This window comes from Bubalus kerabau, chromosome 3 (assembly GCF_029407905.1).
Source record: "Bubalus kerabau isolate K-KA32 ecotype Philippines breed swamp buffalo chromosome 3, PCC_UOA_SB_1v2, whole genome shotgun sequence".
Lineage (NCBI taxonomy): Eukaryota > Metazoa > Chordata > Mammalia > Artiodactyla > Bovidae > Bubalus > Bubalus kerabau.
Window position 1 is genome coordinate 166,706,228 of NC_073626.1, and position 18,749 is coordinate 166,724,976.

General features: G+C 33.8%; 1 protein-coding gene across 3 annotated transcripts in view; it reads right to left on the bottom strand.

Moving 5' to 3' along the window:
• Window positions 1–1,620: 1,620 nt before the first annotated feature.
• The window catches only part of CUL3 (cullin 3), a 108,725-nt gene continuing 91,596 nt past the window's right edge, over window positions 1,621–18,749 (bottom strand). For all 3 annotated transcript variants that reach the window (XM_055573605.1, XM_055573604.1, XM_055573606.1), the window contains 6 exons: window positions 17,259–17,383; window positions 16,573–16,669; window positions 14,944–15,078; window positions 8,190–8,376; window positions 4,303–4,448; window positions 1,621–2,100 (listed from right to left, as the gene is read on the bottom strand). In XM_055573605.1, coding sequence (XP_055429580.1) covers window positions 1,969–2,100; window positions 4,303–4,448; window positions 8,190–8,376; window positions 14,944–15,078; window positions 16,573–16,669; window positions 17,259–17,383 — 822 coding nt within the window. In that variant the 3' untranslated portion in view covers window positions 1,621–1,968. The remainder of the gene's footprint in view (window positions 2,101–4,302; window positions 4,449–8,189; window positions 8,377–14,943; window positions 15,079–16,572; window positions 16,670–17,258; window positions 17,384–18,749) is intronic.

Here is an 18,749-nt window from a genome sequence, read left to right on the forward strand (position 1 = left end):
GACAGTAAGTATTCTATTCCCTAAAGTTATATATATATATATATATCATTTAATTGGAAACTGAGACCAATAAAAAAAAATAATGAAATGTGCAATACCAGTATTTTCTTGTAGATAAACATCCTATCATTATAGACATTCCAATTGTGTAAAGTCTGAAAGGGAAACCTTTCATCTTCCCATGTCACACCTGACTGACTACCGCTCAAGGATGGTCAAAGCATCCTGAGAATAATGTTCATGATAGCTTTCACTTGTATCTTAACTCTATCATGCAAAACTGGAAAGCACTGAGAAGAGCAGGCGGCCTGTATTTCTACAACACAAATGGAGACGAAATTAAATGCAATAAGAGCAGATTTCCAAGTCTGAAAGGAAAATTATAACCCAAGACGCATGGGGAAAAAATATTGACGTGGAGTTTTTAATCCATATTAGAATTCAGTTTTAACTTGACCATAAATTTAAACAGATATCATCTTCTGAGACATACATTCTAATAAATGTATCAACAGTTTACCATAGTCAACCAAGGGTCGGTTGGTTACTCAAACTTATTAGTAACATTTCATCTTTCTACCAACAGAAATCTATAGTGGTTTGCCCCAATTACATATCTGAAACATTGTCTTATGAAAACAGAATGAAACAAAATTAAATAAAATTGAAGATAAAAATACTCTGAAGTTAAAATAAAGCGAACTATAATCCTTGGCAGATCAGTCAGGTAAAAAATATTGGTGAAAGTTGGAAGCACAGGATAACTGACGTGAATTTTCAGCACAAAGCACATCCTTGAAAACATAAAATGATGACTCTTTGGATTATAAGAGCTAAATATCCAAGAATCATCAGGTTTGAAAAATATTGCTTAATCACTTTCCAAATTGCAGCTGTAAGAACTGAAGATCTTATTAAAAAATATTAAGGTAATCATATTTATTGCATCTTTAGAATGCATTCTGAAGCAGAAAATTAACAGTGCATCCCAGCTTCACCAAAATATATGTATTTGAGAGGGGGAACCTAAGATATTCAGAAACAAAGTGTAGACCACATGTGCTTTTCAGAGGGGCTGAATTAAATATAACCAGCTGCCAACTTTGTGCTCTGACATACTTGAATTAGTGAGTATATGTATACTGAACTCATTTATGTTTGCCTACAATAAATGAAATAAACACTGCCCTATACAATCCACTATTAGCAGTGAGTACAACAGCAAAAAATTATTGTACAATTTATACATACTAAAATATTTTCTTTCTCTAGAAATAATGCAGAACAAAACCTAATCATTGTTAAGAATTTGGGACATCTCAAATTACAGTAGGGAAAGTCAAATCAGGGTGTGTACTGAGCCCAAAACAAAGGTTCCTGGTCATAAGGCTATTAGATTAGTAAGTGCAAGTGGTAGAATAAAGCATGCTCAAATTTTATGCTTGGGTCTCTGTATATAATCAAACCTTTAAATTAAACAAGACGCGCTAAAGAAATGCCTTAAGCAGAGCGAGATAACTGGGAATCGTGTCACTGCTTTTACCATTATTGTTACCCAACTTATACAATGTGCAAAGTGCTAAGCAACACTACAAAAACACAATTATATGAACACTGAAGACCTGGGGAAATGAAATCCAACAATTTTATTTTAATGAGCTGTATTTTCTAAATTTTGTTTTATTTTTTCCTGTTTTCATACAGTATTGAAAACAAAACTCAGCACATTCACATTTTCCCGAGGAACTGTAAAGATGATCTCTACAGGGATAAACGTTGTAAAGCCTGAAGCTCAATCAACTGATGTTGAAAACTCTCAAAGGGAGTAAAGGCTTGATCTGAATGGTCTAGAACATGTACTGTAATTTAATAGAAGAGATGGTCGTCTTAATATTTAATGATTTAAAAGAACTTCCCAGTCCATGCGAAGAGTACAGTCCAATAATAAATCAAGTTTCTGAACGCATTTTATGCTACATATGTGTATACTTTGCGATCCTCAGGTGTTCGTGCCAAATATTCTCTCTCAATAAGTCCTTCAATACGCTTTTTAATAACAACTGGACTTGGTAAGAATCGAGCCTTCAACTGCTGAGTTACCTAAAAGAGAAGGTTAAAAAATAAACTAATTTCTACCAGAAAATCGGAAACAAAAAATATTTCCATATAAACACACAATTATCTTTGAAAAGAAATTGCACCATTTTAAGACTCAGATCAAACTTCAGTAATATGATTATGAAAATTAAAAATGATACTATTGAAAACATCCTGTGTGGCTGGCTAGAACATATCTCCTCATATGAGGATGTGAATGCTCAAATGGATTAGTAGATGAATTGGAATATATTCACATCAATTTATACCACCTTATAGTTTATCCACTTTGAAGCTATAATCTAATGCCTTCTAAGTTACTATCCTAATTCAGAGATTCAAATTCCAGCTCTCTCACTAGCTCTGGGTCCTTGGGAAATTATTAACCTCATGAAGTTGTTGTGTATATTAAATGAGTTAATCGATGTGATGCAGAATAATGCACTGTCCCACAGTTAAGTGCTACTGTTAGTACTCTTTTCTTCAACAGCTGTCAGGATTCCAGGTCTTGTTACATCAGTAATAATCAAACGGTAACTCCAGCACAGTAGCTGCAACCTGAGTATATGCTCTATATATATGTCAATTTTATATATATTTATTTGATACTCTTAACCCTGCAAAGTTGGCTGTCTCATTTTACAAAAGTGGAAAATAAGCCAGAGAGGAAAAATGATAAGTTGTAAGTAGCAAACAGAACCAGAAGAGATGATAATCTAAATCCTTCTGATCTTACCTCCTTCTTTCATGTAAGATCACTTTAGCTGCACTCGCAACTGTACCTTCAACTCCCTGATTCCTTTGGTTCTATTCCATAAGCACCCATTCTAGAACACTCCAAAAGCCACTATTCAGTCCTTTACTAAGTTGTAGTTTTTATACCTTTTGTGTAGACCCGGAGTCAACAAATTGCACCCTACAGGCAAATACAGCCCACTGCCTGTTGTAAATTTTTCCTGGAACAGCCACCCTCATTTGTTATCTACGGGTGCTTTCATGCTACAACTGGTCATTTAAAAAAGGTTGCCAATCTCTGGTACAGACTGATAACACAAATTTATAGTATTCAATTATAGCAAGTTTCCAAGCACCATAAACTCACATCCTGTTTTACATAAGAAAAGAAGTCATTTTCATTTGAAACTCCTCTAACTCCCACCACATTGCACTTAACCTGTTTATCCAAGCATGTATCCACCTTTCATTAGAACCACCCCTGCCTCCTGCCCTGGGTTTCAGGAAGAGGTATTCAGTAGCATTCATTAATACATTGACTGCCTGTGCGTTCTCTACACAATTCTCTTGTCTTTCTTTTTCTAGACTTTAGTACATCAATTATCCCTCATCCCTGTTCTTTCCTTTTGTTTTTAAGCATCCTTTCTTTATCCTTAGACTATAAATGCAACACAAGGTGTTCCGTGTTCCCATTTGAAAAAAAAATGTTCAGATGCCCTCATCTCAACACATAATCCTCTAGATGTTATTCTTTGTGCCCTTTCCCACAAGACAGCATCCCAAAGGACAAGCCACTCACTTGGTGGTTTTAGCTCCATTTACTTCTCAAGGCACTGCCACCAAATGAATGTCCAATGAAAATGGGAAAACTAATCAGTCACCTAATTGCCAACACATATTAAATGTTTACTTGATTTGGTTTTTAAATGATTTTCGAAATTACTAACTGACCACTCACCCGTAATTCTCTTCCTTTGTCAACGTAATAAAGTCAACTTATAAAAAAGATTTTAACTGACCTGTGGAACACAGCAGTACATACCCACCCCCTTTTCAGTTAAAGAAACCAACCTCTATCTAGCCAATCAAGCTAGGGGCCTAAGAGTCTCCTCCACTCCTCTTTTTCATTTCCCATGTTGTCAATTTCTCTTCCCATTTGTCTTCATTCGGTTCTCTATCTTCACCCAATACTTTATTCAACCCTAATCACCTCTTTCCTCACTATTTCAATGGCTTCACATAGATCTTACATCTTTACTACAAGCATGTTTGTTTTTAAGGTGTGCACATAATTTGATGCTCAGCTATGTTTAACTATCAAGAAAGTGCCAGATGTTTAATACTGTGTGAATTGACTACAGTTTTAAAATTTGAAGATTGTATTTTAAAATACAACAGTACTTTCCTAAATTTAAGCTGTTAAAGTAATTTTGCCTTTTCTACATCAGTGTTGTCTGGAAGAGTCCTCACCTCTGCTACTAACACATTGTGCTGCATCTTCTTCCTAGATTTCATTATCCGCACTATAGCAGCTTCTATCTCATGTTTTCTGTCGTCGTCTACTTTCTGCCTTGTTTCTTTCCTTTCTGGGTCGGATTCACCTTGCTTGGCAGCAACTAAAAGAGAAATAAAGACATTTACCATGTGATTATCATGCAAATTTCACACAATGAAAAATTATTTATAAGCAACCTTAACCTAAAAAAATCAATTTCAACCTCTGAATATACACTACACACATACTTCTATTCAAATAAATATACAAAAAGTACCTAATTCAAAGTTTACTGATTAAATTTAATTCTGGATTTTTCTTTTTAAATATTAGGAGCTTAATTTTATAGAGATAATAAAACCAATTTTATTTTTATTGACTAGAATGATTCCTTTCCTAGAAGAAAAATGGAAGCCACATATAGTTAGCAGTAAAATTATCAGTAAAGAATTTTCACTGCTTGTGACTTCCAGAGGTTAAGTAGTATCTTACCAATATGACTTCAAGTTAAGCCTCACCAAAACCACCTCAAATGGGAGAAACGTGGGGACTTTAAGAGGACAAAAGAGCATGTATTGTCAAGATTTAGCTAGCTAAATAAAAAAATTTTAAAGTATCACTAGAATGTCTCTTAACAAAACTCCATTTGGACACCTCATCAATTATTCAACAATTTCTTGTCATTTATCTTAGTAATTCCTAAATGTCACAATATCATTAATTTGGCTCCAAAATCACTGGGGAGGGTGACCACAGACATGAAATTAAAAGACACTTGCTCCTTGGAATAAAAGTAATGACAAATCTAGACAGCACATTAAAAAGTAGAGACATTCTTTGCCTACAAAAATCCGTACAGTCAAAGCTATGGTTCTTCCAAGTGATCACACAGATATGAGAGCTGGACAATAAAAAAGGCTGAGTACCGAAGAATTGATGCTTTAACTGTGGTGTTGGAGAAGACTCTTGAGTCCCTTGGAATGCAAGGAGATCAAACCAGTCAATCCTAAAGGAATCAACCCTGAATATTTTTATTGGAAGGACTGATGCTGAACCTGAAGCTCCAATACTCTGGCCGCCTGATGTGATGATCCGACTCACTGGAAAAGACCCTGATGCTAGGAAAGACTGAGGGCAGGAGGAGAAGGGGGCGACAGAGGGTGAAATGGTTGGATGGCATCACTGACTCAATGGACATGAGTTTGGGCAAACTCCAGGAGATAGTGAAAAACAGGGAAGCCTGGCATGCTGCAGTCCGTGGGGTCACAGAGTCAGACCTGACTGAGCAACTGAACAACAATGTAAACTACATTCCACTCCTGCGGAGTAGTCTTGTCTTACTCTGTTATTCCCCAGTCTTCAAGCCAACTTCTCAAGAATTAAGTATAAAAGTTCTTTCTCTTATAATTTGCTCTAATTGAAGTAGCAGAGAAACAAAGCGGTAACTGATGCAGTTTATTTGGTTATCAATAGTAGACAGATGTGAAGTTTCTGGAGTAAAAACTGAAATATTATGAAGAACCACATAAAATATTGCTGACTTAGGCCTGGGCACACCCATAAGACAGCAGACTACAATTCAGAAGATCATTCTGGTGTGCCCATTCAGTTACTTCTAATTAGAATTCCTTGGTTAAGAATTCTACTTTCAGGGTCTTCTCCCAAGTTATCCACACGCTAACAAGAAAAAGAATAAAATTAGATTAAAATGCTCAACTAAAGGAGAAAAATGCTTTTCTTCAATAATTCCATACCATAAGGGGAAAAAGAAAGATAGAGACACTGGTTTAAATAGAACTAAAGACACATTAAAATCACTGTAATGTGGAGCTCTTGAGTGAATCCTGGACCCAAAAAATAAGATCATGAAAATTAGACAACCGTGGACATGCAAATATGGGTAATGCATATAGATGTTTGGAATTTCTAATCAATAATTAATTTCTAGGTCTGATATAGTACAACAATTTTGTGGTAAAATCTTAATTCTGAGATAAGTATATTCTCAAGTATTTAAGGGATAAGTGCTATGACGTTTGCAAATTATGTTATGATGTTTGCAAATTAAGTCCAAATGCTGCAGGAACTATAAACATATATGAAGGGAGAGGGAGAATGGGAAGGTAGAAATAAAGGTGCTTAAACAAATGTGGCAAAATTTAATTGAGTATCTATTACAGCATTTTTCACTTTTTCTGCTGATGTGAAAATAGATAAAACGGTGGAGGGAAAAAATTTTTTAACAACTCACTTAGTTCATCTAAATTTGGTCACCTAAATAAATATATTCCAAGACTGTGGATTATGTTTTTTAAAATGTGAGGATGGAGGTCATTGCCAGACCCTGGCATAATATTTTGTGTTTAAGAGAAGCATAACAAGGATATTTGCTGCGTAAGTGGGTATGTAAGTATCTAGATGTATCAGGAGAAATATACTTAGCATCAGAGAGAAAATTTTAACTTCCACAAAAATCAGTAAGAGCCAAGATAATCTAAGTACCATTTCAAAAATAAAACACATTTTTCTTTACGGAATTTGATAGTTGAAAAGAATGGTAAAAAAGGTCATCTAGTCAAATTTTCCACCACATTTAACTGTATTTCATACTATATACTTAACACCAAAAATTAAAAATCTATGAAGAAAACTTTTTAAAATAATCATAATACTATATATTAGCTGGGCATGATAGAATCCTGAATTACAAAGACATTTATTTAGGATTAAACAGTCTGAGGCTCGGTAATTCAGATCTGTATCACCACACATCCTCCAAATCTGAGATACAAGTAATTTCTGAAATCCAAAACCTATCTCTGCCCAAAACTGCAGTCTTATGTCTTACACTAGTGAAAAAGATATTTTATTCCACAACCATCCTTTAGCACTGTTCTAGTTTTTTAACATACATCTGTGTCCCAAAGATAGGGATCAATGATATGGTTTCCAATGAATAAACAAAGTAGTCATGGCTGTAAAGAGATACCACATTTAGAGTCAAAAAGAAAAACTAAAGTGTATATACAAAGTTTTTAAATCAGTGTATTCTGGCAATCAACTGTATACTTAATATTAAAAAAATTTTAAGACTTTTATTATTAATATATAAAAATCAGAAAATTGAAGTCATTTTAAACGCTTAACTTATTTTAAAATATGGTTTTATTACAGATATATTACATGTATTAGACAAATTATCACTGGGAAGCTAATCTAAAAACCAGGTAGCAAGCTACACTAAGGGTTTTAAATATTCAGCAAAGGTGAAGTGCCTTTTTGCCTTCTTAAATACATAGAAAATATACACCTTACACTGTTAAATATACAATAGATAGGACATTTACTGTCATCCTAAAAAAAGCTGAACCAAAAACTGTTCACAACAGGGTTATCTCTGTTTTTAAGTTAGAGAAATCATATGGGTTTTTAAAGTTTTGAAATTTAACAAATATTTATCAGAATATAAATAGCTGCATCTAAAGATTAAATTTTAAATAGATAACTCACAATTTTGAAAAATTTGTAGATCAGTTTTAAAAACAGACTTCACTATTTGTTAACCAGTTAAAAACAATTTTTTTATAAGAAAACATTCATAAAATTGTATTTCACTTGCTGAAACCATATGAAAACAATACTTGTTCACACTATGAATTACTTTTTCAAATGCTTACTGAACTTGGATTCAACTGTATTTTGACAGGAACATACAATGATAAAAGTCACTTTATCTTGTAAGTCTATGTATCATGCAGCACAGAGAAAAACATTACTTTTTAAAAAATAGAAATCCAACATTAAGAACTTCTAAGAAAAAATATGTATGTAATTTTTAAGAGAAAAAGATAATTTCAGATACCTGTTTGAATCTTGACTCTGTGTAGTTTGGACGTGAACTGATCATTAACTGTAAATATGTGACCATTTTCTATCTCCTTTGACTTGGGCTCCTTGGTGAGGACCCGCTGTGTTGGTTTACCACAGGCGAGGGATTGCAGGGCTCTAACAAGTTCTCGTTCAGGGATATCTGTCTCCTGTTGAATTTCCTGAAATTTCACCAGATTAACAGAGTTTAACAGGCCAGATAAACAGTGTGAAAGATTAAAATAGTTAATTAGTAAGTAAAATTGACCAGGCAATAGTTAAGAGAGGTAATTCCATTTAAGAAATAATTCACAACAAAAATCTTTCTATTATGACACTTCACTAAAATCTCACTTATTTGAAAACACTAGAGAAAAAGGTGGTTCAAGTCACTGAACATCGAAAAGCTATGCTTTTTCCCCGCAGGGATATAAAGCCCAGTCTAAGAATGTCATCCAACAGAGATTAGTAGGGGCCTACTTTAGTATTTAGGTAAAAATAAAGTGTTAACCAACATACTAATGCTAACTTTACAAATAGTCTCCAATCTTCCTCCCAAGTTTATCCATACTACTCTTTGCTTAGCAACTTTTTCCTAGAAATAACCAAAGTATACTATCAAAAATTTACAATCCAAGTTGACCATATTTACTGCCTGTATAACTAAATGAAAAAAAATTTAAATACTTGATAATTTATATTAAACATGAAAAGCAGTAAATTCGTTGTATACTTTTTTATGTCAATGGGACAGTAAGAGAATTGTACATGTATATGATATACAGCAACAGGTACTGCATGGCTCAGGTCTTCACATTGGAATGTATCATTTTGATTCACTGTATAAGGCTGTTTTTTTCCCTCAAATGGAGCACAGGAAGAATGGGCATAAAGACGGTGTTATTTAGACTGTGTAACCGATCTGGAGCAAGTCGTCGTCCTTTCACAAGATCCTGAGGAATAGTTTTAGGCTTTTTCAGAGGACTACAGGTAGGTGAGGACTGAGAGACATGTCAGTTTTAGTGATGATGATGCACATCCCTTAGCTTCCAATGATTTCAGTATGTCTACAAACTTTAGACACATCACTGTCAATCCTAGCAAATTAAATATGTGCTCTTAATAAACAATGTTAATTTTAATTATCATGTACATGCTAAAAGTGGCTATTTACCTATATTATTGTTTAACCAGAGTCAAAGAACCAGAAATGCCTTTTTAGGTAGAAATTCATGCTCCATCAATAAACTGGGCAGTCTCAAATCTCCATTATCTCAATAGATCAGTGGAATTTGATTATGATTTTGCATTTGATATGACATATGGAACTACTCTCTTTCCATTCTCACAAATGAATTAGCAATTATTTCAATTCCATTTATTAGAAATGGCAAATTTATCACATGCCAAACACTTCTGTATATACTACTCTGTTTCTGGACTCTGTTTTGTTCAAATGAGTTATTTGTTCACACATGTTGAAAACAATTTTAACTTCGAGTTATGTTTGGGTATTAAGACATATTCCTTTCCCTCTCACTGGGCTTTCCCATCTCCAAACCCCTGCCCCTCCTTGCCTATTCTTCTGCATTCTCTTGACCAGACGAATTTTGGGATCAGTTGTCAAATTTCATAGAAAATAAATCTACAGGTTTGGATTGAGACACTGAATTTATAGGTGACTTAAAAAAACAAAAAAAAAAACAAATTCCTTTATAACACATAGCTTTCTCATTCAGGTACATTTACCCTTCCGTATTCTTTTCTCTTATTGCCTTTTTGGTTTAAGTCTTGTACTTTGTGTTTAGAATGATTCCCACAAAGATTATCATTATTAATATCCCTTTCCTCATGTTATTTTCCAATTAATTCTGATGCAGAGAGAAGGGACTTACTAACAGTAAGTCTGATTTATAGAAAGATTTTTCAACCCCAAATTCTCCTCAAAAAAATAATTTCTTAGTTATTATACTTGACAATTATACTGTCTTATAAACTTTGTCAACTCTTGATATTTGTAAATTTCATTCCTTTTTCTTTTTTAGTGTGTTCATTAGGACCTGCAGAACAAGGCTGGACAGTAGGAGTAAAGGCAGGTATAAACTGTTCCTAACCTTAAGGGGAAGGTGTCTAATATTTCACTACTAATTACTGCTTCCTTATTATATCTCTCATTAGGTACACCTTTATGCCACTAAGGTACTTTTTCTATTCTTAGGTGGCTAAGAGTGCCCCATCTGGAAATAAGAAATCAGGACTGACTTTTCTCATATGCTTTGCGTACATCCATAGACATCATTGATTTTTCTCCTTGAACTGATGTCTGCTCAGTTAATTGTATTATTATTATAAAATCTCAATAGCTCTCTGTTGACAAACTCCTTCTCTGTATTCCAGGAAGAAACCCCACTTGGACAGGGTGGATTATTATTTCAATACACTGCTGAATATAACCTGCTAATAATATTTTATTTAAGATTTGTATATTTATTTTGAATAACCTATAGCTTCCTTATCTTTTTTTGTTTTTCCTAGTTCAGTTTTAGTAATAAGGTTATATAGCCTAAGGTATTTCTCAAAAACAATTTGTGTCTTTTGTTTTCTGGTTCAAAGTTCCCAGTATAACTTTCAATTTTAATTTGCTGTGTTAATTCAGATCTTTAATATCCTTCTTTTTTATTGTATAGTCAGTACATATGTGAGGGCTTTCTGTAACAATGGAGTTAACCTATTTCTCCTTGTACTTCCAATCATTTTCCTTTATGTGTTGTTATGTCATAATAATGATATAATTTCTCGGTGAAATACCACTGGTGTTTAATGATTGTCTATGCAAATTCTGTCTGACATTAATTCTGCTACTGTCAATAATTAGCTTTTAGTCTCATTCTCAGTAATTTTTAAAAAGTATTAATAAAGAACATTCAGAAAAACATGTATTAATATCCATACATCTTTCAAAAATTAAATGCTAGTTACTAAAATCTAACGTACAGACTACCATTAAATATATATTTTGGTATTTTAACTGTTCTACATCACAATATGGACTACATTCCAAAAAATATATAAAAAGAGGAAAAAGTCTCTGCAGCCTGACTACTATGGATTAAATGTGACACTATAATAAATGCTACCTTTTGAAGGCAGTTCTCAAGATGGCCCACAGTGACCTTGGTACGTTTTAATCTTGTGTGGTCCCCTCACTTTACCGGGGTGATGTTAGTGACCAACAAAATAAGGAAGTGACAATATGTGATTTTCAAGGCTGGATCACAAAGGCACTGCAGGTTCTGCCTGGGTCTCTCGGATCACTCACTCTAGGATACGGTAGCCACCAGGATACAAGGACAATCAAACAGCCATGTCTGATAAAGCCCACATGGAGAGAATCTAACATCCCCTAAGTTTGGTTAACAGCCAAAACAAACTTTCCAGTCATGTGGAAAAAGGTGCATACCAACAGTATTTTCCAATCCTGACAACATTAGATGACTGAAGCCCCAGCTGACATCTTTACATAACCTCATTAAAGATTCCAAGCCACAAGTCAATCAAGCCGCTCCTGAATCCCCAACCCAAAGAAACCACAAAAGGTAATAAATTGTTAGTAGCTGTTTTACAACATGAAGCTGAGATTTGTTATGTAGCATTAAATCAAAAATACTCTATTTTACTGAACTCATAAAGAATATTGGAAGAGATCAGCTTCCTTTAATAATTATTAAATACTTTTAACTATCTTTTCTAAAATGTGAAGATTTTTGCAAAATAGCTGTCTAATAAAACTTATGCAGCAGACTCTAAGCACACAGTGGGAATGTGTGTCATGAGCCTTTTCACCATTGCCTGGTTCGAGATGCAAGCAGAGGTTTTGGAGCCACAGGAATGGCATTTTACATATGCCACTTATGCTCAAGATTCTGGTTTGACACAGCTAAAATTTAAAATATTAGAGCAATTTTCTACTTAATTTTTTCTTCTACCTAAATCACTTTTTGTTAGCCTCAACGATCCCAACCAGACAGGGAAGGAGAAAAGCTTGAACCACTAAAATTACTAGCAATTCCAATAATGGTTTAGGAAAATGCATTCATGATTTTGTTTATCCTATTATTTTTACCAGCTCTTTATAAAGTAGGACTCTGAAAACCAAATCTAGTATTTATTAAGTAGCTTATTTGTTTAAAATATATTATCCATGATAGCTCCAGACTAAAACATCCAAGCTGTTATAGATAATTCAGTTCTACCTGCCTGAAAAGCTTTACAATGTTTGGGTAAGGTACTCAATACTTACTTGAAATCAATATTCGTAGGATTCAATCACATATAATTTTGTGTTTGGAAATTAAAGTTATTCCCGAAGTAATACACACCTGGAAATTTACAAGAGCAAAATCTCTTGGCTTAGCCACTGACTTAAAACACTAAGGTTTCAAAATATTTCTCTGAAGCATTATCACGTAAAAATAGTCATCTCTCAACTATATTATCATCACATAAAGGGAATATGAAGATGAGTATTAAAATAGGCCTAGAATTTAATTGCTCTGCATTTCAAATTTAAAACTTCCAATGTTCACCTGTATCTGAAAATTCATTTTCAATTAAGTATAAAAATGGCAGTAACTCTACAGCTTTTAAAATATTCATTATCTTTCATTTAAACTTAATTTAAAAATATCACATGATCCTCATTTCAACTCCAACCTACTCATTAAACATATGGGAAAAGACTAACTGAATATAATTCAATCAAATCATGACTTAATGGGAGAAAAAAGTAATAAGAAGTATATTTTTATAGTTACTCTAAAAGAAGAAAGTTGACACTATCAAGATAGTGTAAAATTACCAAAAGGAAAGACAGAAACTAATGAAACAGAGATCAGAGTGTGTAAAAATACATACATATGGTCAACTGATTTTATTTTTTCTAAATAAAGGGGCTAAGGTAATTCAATGAGAAAAGAATAGTTAGTGCTTTTGACAAATGATGTTGAATGAACAAGTGAATATATGTGGGCAGAGGAAATAATTCTTAATCCTACCTATAACCATACCAAAAAAATTAACTTGAAATTGATCATACATCTAAATGTAAAAAGCTAAAACTATAAATCACTTAGAAGAAAATGTAGAAGAAAATCTTTGAAACCACGCAACAGCCAATAATTTCTTAGACTATCAAAAGTACAAACCATAAAACAGTGGCTACAGGACTTTGTCAATATTAAAAAGTTCTGCTCTTAGTAAAATTAAGAAAATAAAAGGGCAAATAACAGACTGTGAGAAAATATTCATAGTACATAGAGGTGACAAAGGATCTGTATCCAAACCTTATAAAAGAATTTTTAAACAACCCAATAAAGTTATATGAACAAAGAACTCATCAAACAAGACACATTAAGTGGCACATGAATTAACAAAAAAATGGTCATCACCATTAGCAATCAAGGTAAGAAATTAAATCCACAACAAATAGGTATAATTGCACACCAGCTAAAATGGCTAAAATTTAAAAGACTGAGAATATTAGATTTTGGAGAATATGTGGGGCAAGCAGAACTCTCCTACACTGCTGGTAGAAATGGAAAAAGTAAAATCACTCCAGGATGCAGCCTGGTAGCTCAGTGGTCTGTGATGACCTAGAAGGGTGGGTTGGGGGTGGGAGAGAGGCTTAATCAAGGGGTAGAGGATTTTTGTATACATACAGCTGATTCATGCTATGCTGCAGAAACAATACAACACTGTAAAGCAACTATACTCAATTAAAAAAATAATTATTTTTAAAAATTGGATTTGCAAAGCACAGTAATGCAAAGTGCAAAAAAAATTTTAACATACAGCTCTATTCACTACGATCTAAATTCAACCCAACAATCGAAATGCCTATCAAGAGGTGAGTGGATAAAGAAACCATAACAGATCCATGTAGCAGAGTTATCACTCAGCAATAAAAATAAACTACTGAACTATACACTCAACATAGATTAATCTTAAAAATACTAGACTATGTAAAAGAAGCTGGACAAAAGTGATATGTATCATGTGGTTCCAATTATATGAAATTCTAGAAAGCCAAAACTAATTTACATTGATATAAAGCAGACAACTGGCTGCGTGGGTCTGGAGATACTGTGAGGGAAATGACTGCAACAGAGTATAAAAATTTGGGGAAGATATTCTATGGGGGCGTCCCTGGTGGCTAGGTGATAAAGAATCCAACTGCCAATGTAGGAAATGTGGGTTCCATCTCTGGGTGAGGAATATGCCCTGGAGAAGCAAAGGGCAAACCATTTCAGTACTCTTGTCTGAAAATTTCCATGGACAGAGGAGCCCGGCAGGCTACAGTACACAGGGTCACAAAAGAGTTAGATACAACTTCGTGACTGAACAACAAAATAATATTCTGTATCTTGAGTTCAGTGTTTGTTACAGAGGTGCATATATCTGTTAAAACTCATCAAACTGTGAACTTAGATGGAGTTATGTTTTACTATATAAAACGTACTATTTCAACAAAGTTGACTTAAAAATCCAAATGAAACATGACACAAGAAGTGTATAACATTCATAGTTTCACGGTTCCATGGTCCAATTTTATGCTATACGTATTTCTCCGATTATATTCTGAAAGGTTATACTCAGATCCTTTTTAATAATAATTCTACATTAGGTTATTCAAACAATTAAAAGACTCAAGTAACAACACAATAAGGTAAAATCCACAAACCAACCCATACCTCAAATGTGTATTTTTCTCTATTATTGAAGAGCATTAATATGGTCATCTGGAAAGTGGAGACTTGCAATATATGCTTCCGTGTATTAGAGCCAGTTACTTGTGCGCCTCCAACGCCAACTTCAGATCCATCTTCCTGTTTAATTTTTAAACATAAAAATAGAACCAAAATATAATTATCTTCTGATAACTTTATCAGTATGTTTGTGAAATAAGCTCTGCATTGCCCAAACCCGCCTTAACAAAATGACAGGACTCATTCCTACATAAAAAAGAAATGTTATTTTAAAAGTGTATATGTATATATGTGTGTGTAAACACACACACACAGTCTTTATTTGGGACTGTCTCATTTTTTCCCATTATGAACACGCTAATGTATCTGAACAAGTAATGAATCAATAATTCCTTTTATTTATAGCTAAAATTTATGGTAATAGGACACACAAGGATAAAACTGGACTTTTAAGGTATCACTGCCATTATACTGCCACCCAAAGTAATAGGGTTAGGTTTCTTTTTGCATGATCTGATCATTTTAAGAGATTAAATAATAGCATAGGGTGGAGAGGGGGGAATCTGTCATCCTTAAAGCCTATTGCTGCTCTATGATTTAAAAGAACAAATTTAGTCCTCAATAATTAACATATGAATTATCTTTTCAAAACCTACTTATCTGTTTAATAAAACTGCAGAAGCTAACATGATTATTTAAGAAAAAACCTTTTCCTTTAAAAGCAGCAAGCAAGCAAGAATTAAAAGCTGAGTGAGTTCTTTAATATCCTTGACCTTCCCACTTACAACTAAACATGTAACAGTCTTAAACCTAATTCAACTGAATGAATTCTAAGGAATATTTCCCACTTCAATTAAATATAAAAAACTACAATATGTAGTTTTGTAACTATAGGCATTTTCAACAATATTAAAAAAAAAACCTTTGGTGTTACAGTGACATATAAAAAAAGTTAAGATTTTAATTAAAATGTTTAATGAAACTTACTTGCTGCCTAGGTAACAACTTGGGTATTTTTTTCTTCAATGATTTTTTTAAAAGCTTTTTATTATTTTGCCATTTTAAGGCAAATGACTGTGATTTTATTTATACCGAGCAATGAAAGTAAATTAAAGCTCACAATTTTACATACCAAAAAAAAGTTACTTTTTTAAAAATGAAGGCAATTTACTACTGTATTGCTAATTTTTAAATAATCACTTTGGTAACACTTCGCACATTTCACAAATCTTGTTAGCTTTCCTGATTTCAATTTATTGGAAATAAGGATTACAGGAGACTGAAAATTCTGAAAAAGGACTGATGGTTTTTGTATGCTCTCAAATCAATTTGCATTTTATTATCTTATGCAATACTATCTCAAGTCTAATCTCATAAATAATGTAATTATATTACTTATTCCATAAGGAAGGCTACTGGCATAGTCTTCATAATGTCAAAGGAAGTTAGTAACTGAAGGAATAGAAGTAAAGAATCAAAGCTGACGTTTCCTTCTTCTAAATATTTGAAACAGGCAGGGAAATAAGAGAAATAAATAATTTACCCAAATCAACAAAACTCACTAATCAGTTCTAAGTTATTAAATAAAAATATGCTCAAACTATTAATATTTACCTTTTTAACTGGTCCATAGAAGGTGGCATTGAGATCTGCAGAACCCATGTGATGCTGGAGTGTGAGCTGTCGACCACTGTGTTTGGCTAAGTAAAACCTTCGGCAAATCAAACCAGGTTTTTGAGAATTACACAACTTATTTATCTGAAATTATAAACTTCCAATCTTTAACGAACATTTATGTAAGGGAGACTTCAAAAGCAAAAAACAATCTCAGGAATCAAGTTCAGTTCCAATTTTTTATAGAAAAGAAACCATAAATTAAGGGGTGGGGGAAAAGAGACAGAAAAAGACAGACCTTAGAAACTTAGCTAGACAGTAAGTGATAAAAGTAGTACACTAAATACTTTCTACTTGTATATTTATTTGTCCTGGCTGCTGCTCAGCCACCACAGTTCATAAGACAACCTTTCTCCATAATTAACCCCAAAACAATTCACCCCCACCTAGTGGAAAACATCAATACAAAATATACTCCTAACTATGCACTAATGCTGAAGAAGGGTATTAGTATTCCTCTGAAAAGAGATTATGCAATTCATCCTTACATATTGAAAGCATAAAGGGTAAATAAGATTAAAAAATGGAGTATATTCCTCTTCAATCAGGGACACTACTAACTGCTCCGATTCATCTCAATTCTGGACAATTTGTACTTAGACATACAAAGTTCGATCCACATTTACCTTCTGAATATCTCAAAAGCGTGTCTTGGTGCTGGTGGGATGTTGCACTTTGGTGTGGCTGACTGAGTGGGCCAGTATCCTGTTGTGAGCACCCGGACTGTGAGATCAACACCACCTAAAGATACCTGCAGCAAAAAGAAGAAATTGTCCCCCCGCCAAGTTAGCTAGGATGTGCTATCTGTTGCCGAGCCACTGTGAGAGTTATCAGAGTTATCAAAGTAGTTATCTCCAGGTCCAAGAGCCAGCAAATAAAACACATCTTTTTAAAAGTTAGACTCATCCAATGTTTTCCTAATTTTAACTATGGCAAATTTTATTGCTTAAGATGTTTGCTTAGTCTTACTGGTGTCACTGAAATGTACAAAGTTTGAGGCCTTTAAGATTTTTTCCAGATAAAATGCCAAGGGGTCATATCAGTATCATTTTAGAGAAAATTCTAGAATAATACCTTTCATCTCAGTTTTTAAGTACTCCTGCCATCTTAACACAGAAACAAAATATTTCTAACATCGCAATCACATTTCAACTAAACTGACCAAAACTTTCAGGTTTTCACACGTAGCTCACATTCTACCAATCTCTGCATAGGACGCTAGGCCCAGTTCCACACAGTCGGTGCTCTGTAACTATCTGCATGTTTGACTACCTCTATAAAATACATGCTAGCATTACTGTCACAATGAGGTTATTTTTTCCCTTTAAACAGATCCCTTAACAAGATAATTTTGTAAGAAAACAGTAACAAAGCACATCAACAGACATTATTAAAGGGGAAAAGCTCCAATACTCTGGGCCACCTGATGTGAACAGCTGACTCATTGGAAAAGACCCTGATGCTGGGAAAGATTAAGGGCAAAAGGAGAAGGGGCAACAGAGGATGAGATGGTGGATAACATCACTAACTCAACGGACATGAGTTTAAGCAAATTCCAGGAGATAGTGGAGGACAGAGGAGCCTGGAATGCTACACTCCATGAGGTCGCAAATAGTCGGCTGAACAACAATCAACTGTTCAGCTTTATCATTAAGATTCACAGCTTGTTCCATTTTTATGTATCCTGAATGATTCAGTGAAATTTTTAAAAAAGAAAAACAAGTTTATAAATATCAAGACGTATTCCACATTTAGATTTCTTCATAATTATCTCTTAAATGGGTTACTCCATTTTAAAGAATTGAACCCAGAAACCTTAGATGACACATAGGAAAGATCACAGCAAAGATGCTTACATGATGAATGGAAGAGGCCTGAGAACTGTTTACACATTTGCAAGCAGGGAAGGGGCACCCAAATAACAATGTCTTTTATCTCTTTTCTCATATCCCCAGATATCTTGCTCCCTAATCTTCCAAGTCTTTCTTCAAAATGTCATTTTTTAAAAGGAGGCCTTCTCTGACCACTCTTCCTGGCTACAGTGTTCCTCTACATCTCCTATCACCAGCTGAAGTGTTCTGTAATTACTTGTTTACCATTGTGCCTCCCAGATTAGA